The 2,888-nt window shown below is 42.1% G+C and overlaps 1 protein-coding gene across 1 annotated transcript; it reads right to left on the minus strand.

The window, feature by feature from the left end:
- Positions 1–762: 762 nt before the first annotated feature.
- LOC132939397 (uncharacterized) lies at positions 763–1,464 on the minus strand. Its single transcript, XM_061006542.1, has one exon. The coding sequence runs from the start codon at positions 1,462–1,464 to the stop codon at positions 763–765; it is 702 nt and encodes a 233-aa protein (XP_060862525.1).
- Between the last annotated feature and the right edge of the window lie 1,424 nt (positions 1,465–2,888).

Here is a 2,888-nt window from a genome sequence, read left to right on the forward strand (position 1 = left end):
CGTTAGGTATGAGACAAAATCACGGCGGCCGTGCTAACTCTTGGCGGCCGATCGCGAGTAATCTACATATTATATAACGTAACAGATAATGCGATAGTACAAAAATAAAAACAATATAAATACGACACTGTGTGCCTGTGTTGTGTGTGTATGTGTGCGTGCTCAGCTGTTCCGTTATTCATCATATGGTATGCTATAATATTTATTCTGTGGCGTGATTATCATCCACCCGTTGAAAATCTTGATTTTCAACTGCTAGACTATCTGCTTCTGTGGGCAATACACAAAGCTTAACGGTAGGTCTCTTCATTTCATTTCCGTTGGCAGTTCTTACAGTAGCGACTCTTATCACCCCGTCGCTTCCAGGTTGTACCTTGGTTACTCTGCCTAATTTCCATCGCGTCGGTGGCATACATCATTCCTCCTTTATTATAACAATATCGTCGACTTTCAAAGGTATGGTTTTCGTGACCCACTTCCCTCTCACTTGAAATTGTGGTAAATATTCCAATTGCCATCTGCGCTAAAACGTCTGCATCAACAGTTGCGTATATTTCCACCTTCGTAGATTACCAAGATTCTCATTTGACAAGTCTGGTTCAGGTGAAAAAGTCATCTCTCCTCCAATAAGAAAGTGAGCCGGTGTGAGTGCTTCCGCGTCGGACTACTCATCGGAGTTATTAGTCGAGAGTTAAGGCAGGCTTCGATCTGATAGAGCAGCGTATTCAACTGACTTAGCGTTAATTTGACCTCTCCTATCATTCAGGTCAAATTATGTTTAGCACTTTTCACGGCGCTTTCCCATAAACCGCTGAAATGCGGCGCTGCTGGAGGGTTGAAGCGCCATTCTATTCCTTCTTGTGCCATTTCAAGACCTGCGTTAGTTATATACGCCTTCAACTCTCTTTGTGCGCCAACAAAGTTCGTGCCATTATCGCTATAAATCGTATTACAACGTGCTCGCCTCGGCATAAACCAACGTAGAGCCGCTATAAATGCCTTGCTAGTCAAATCCTCTACCACTTCTAAATGTACTGCCTGAGTCACAAAACACACAAATACAGCTATCCACGCCTTGATGCTCACTACTCGTCGTATACCACTGCGGATCATCAACGGGCCAGCAAAGTCCACTCCAGTTACAGAAAACGGCCGCATGCATTGAACTCTTTTTCTCGGTAACGCCGCCATGATCGGCTCGGAAAAACGTGGCTTGGCGCGCGTACATCGAATACATTTTAATACACTTGAACGTGCGACTGCTCGAACTCTCAAAGGCCAATATTTCCTCCGTACCTCTGCTAAGAGCGCTTGAGGCCCAGAATGTAGTTGTTCGATATGTGTCTGCTTGAAAATAAGTTGAGTGACCTTGTGGTTAGCTGGGAGAACTATAGGATGTTTGCGAGTTTCTAAACAATCAGAGTTGTTCATCCTTCCACCGACTAAGATTAATCCGTCCTTCATGTACGGATTCAAACATTTTAGTTTACTGGAGTTATAAGACACTCTGGATACCGATTTCTTGTCCTGTAAATATTCCAAAAATCGGAGAAGCCACCCTAAACTTCGTTTTAATCTATTCCAATCGGAATAATTCTGAAGAATTTCGTTCGAAGGACTCGTTATTAGCAATGCTAATTTTATATCTTTTTGTTCGGGAAGGTCACTTTCCCTTAGTACTTGATGGACGTGTGGACTCCATGTCTTTTATCTTTAATTAACCCTTGTGGTCCTTCCCACCATAGCGTTGAAGTAATAATAACTCGCGCGTTTATCCCTCTCGATATAATGTCGGCTGGGTTATCCTTAGTCCTTGCATAATACCATTGTCTTGCATCCGTAAGTTCTAGAATTTGAATTACTCGATTGGCTATAAAGGTTTTAAGACAACTAGCTTGACAGTTTAACCATCCCAACACTATAGTCGAATCCGTCCACAGTCGACAAGATCGAAAATCAATATTCCAAGATTCGGCGACCTTACTGATCAATCGAGCTAAACACAATGCTCCGTTCAACTCCAGTCTTGGTATAGTGGAACCCTTCAGAGGAGCAACTCGACTTTTAGCGCATAATAGATGAGCGTTCCATATTTCGTCTTGACCAACTGAACGAATGTACACGCAAGCACCATATGCCTCTTGTGACGCATCATAGAAACCATGTACTTCGAACCACGTATTTCCAGCGCACATCACACCTCTAGGAATTGATAACTGTTTTAATTCTTCAAGTTCCTTGTAATAAGTACTCCACTTCTCCTGTATCTCATTGGATAATACAGCGTCCCAATCTGCCTTAAGTTGCCACAACTGCTGCAAAAAGATCTTCCCTATTATCAACACTGGCGTGAGGAATCCTAGTAGGTCAAACATCCGGTTCAAATCTGATAATAACATACGCTTTGTTAATTGGCATCGCTCCTTGTTTTTTAAGATGTTAAATCGCAACTCGTCCGCCACTGGCTTCCAACAAAGTCAGAGGGACTTAACAGTGTCTTCCTTATCGATTTCTAACGAGAATAATGGATCATCATTCCCTTTACCAATTTGTTCTCTTATATAACTTGAATTCGAGCACCATTTCCTAAGGGGTAATTTTGCGGACTCGAGAATTTTGGCTATCTCCCAATGAAGCCTCAAACACCCTTCTTCTGTTTCAGATCCTGTCATCAGATCGTCCATGTAGAAGTCCTTTTTCCAGAGGATACTCCTTTATAACTTTATAACTTATAACTTATAACTGTATACTCCTTTATAACTTCATCAGCTAATGTTACTAAACACTGTATGGCCATGAACGACGCAGATGCAGTACCATAAGTGATCCTTAACAATCTGTAAGATCGTAATTCATCGGTGGGACTTGGACACCATAATATTCGTTGT

This window comes from Metopolophium dirhodum, chromosome 1 (genome assembly GCF_019925205.1).
Source record: "Metopolophium dirhodum isolate CAU chromosome 1, ASM1992520v1, whole genome shotgun sequence".
NCBI lineage: Eukaryota > Metazoa > Arthropoda > Insecta > Hemiptera > Aphididae > Metopolophium > Metopolophium dirhodum.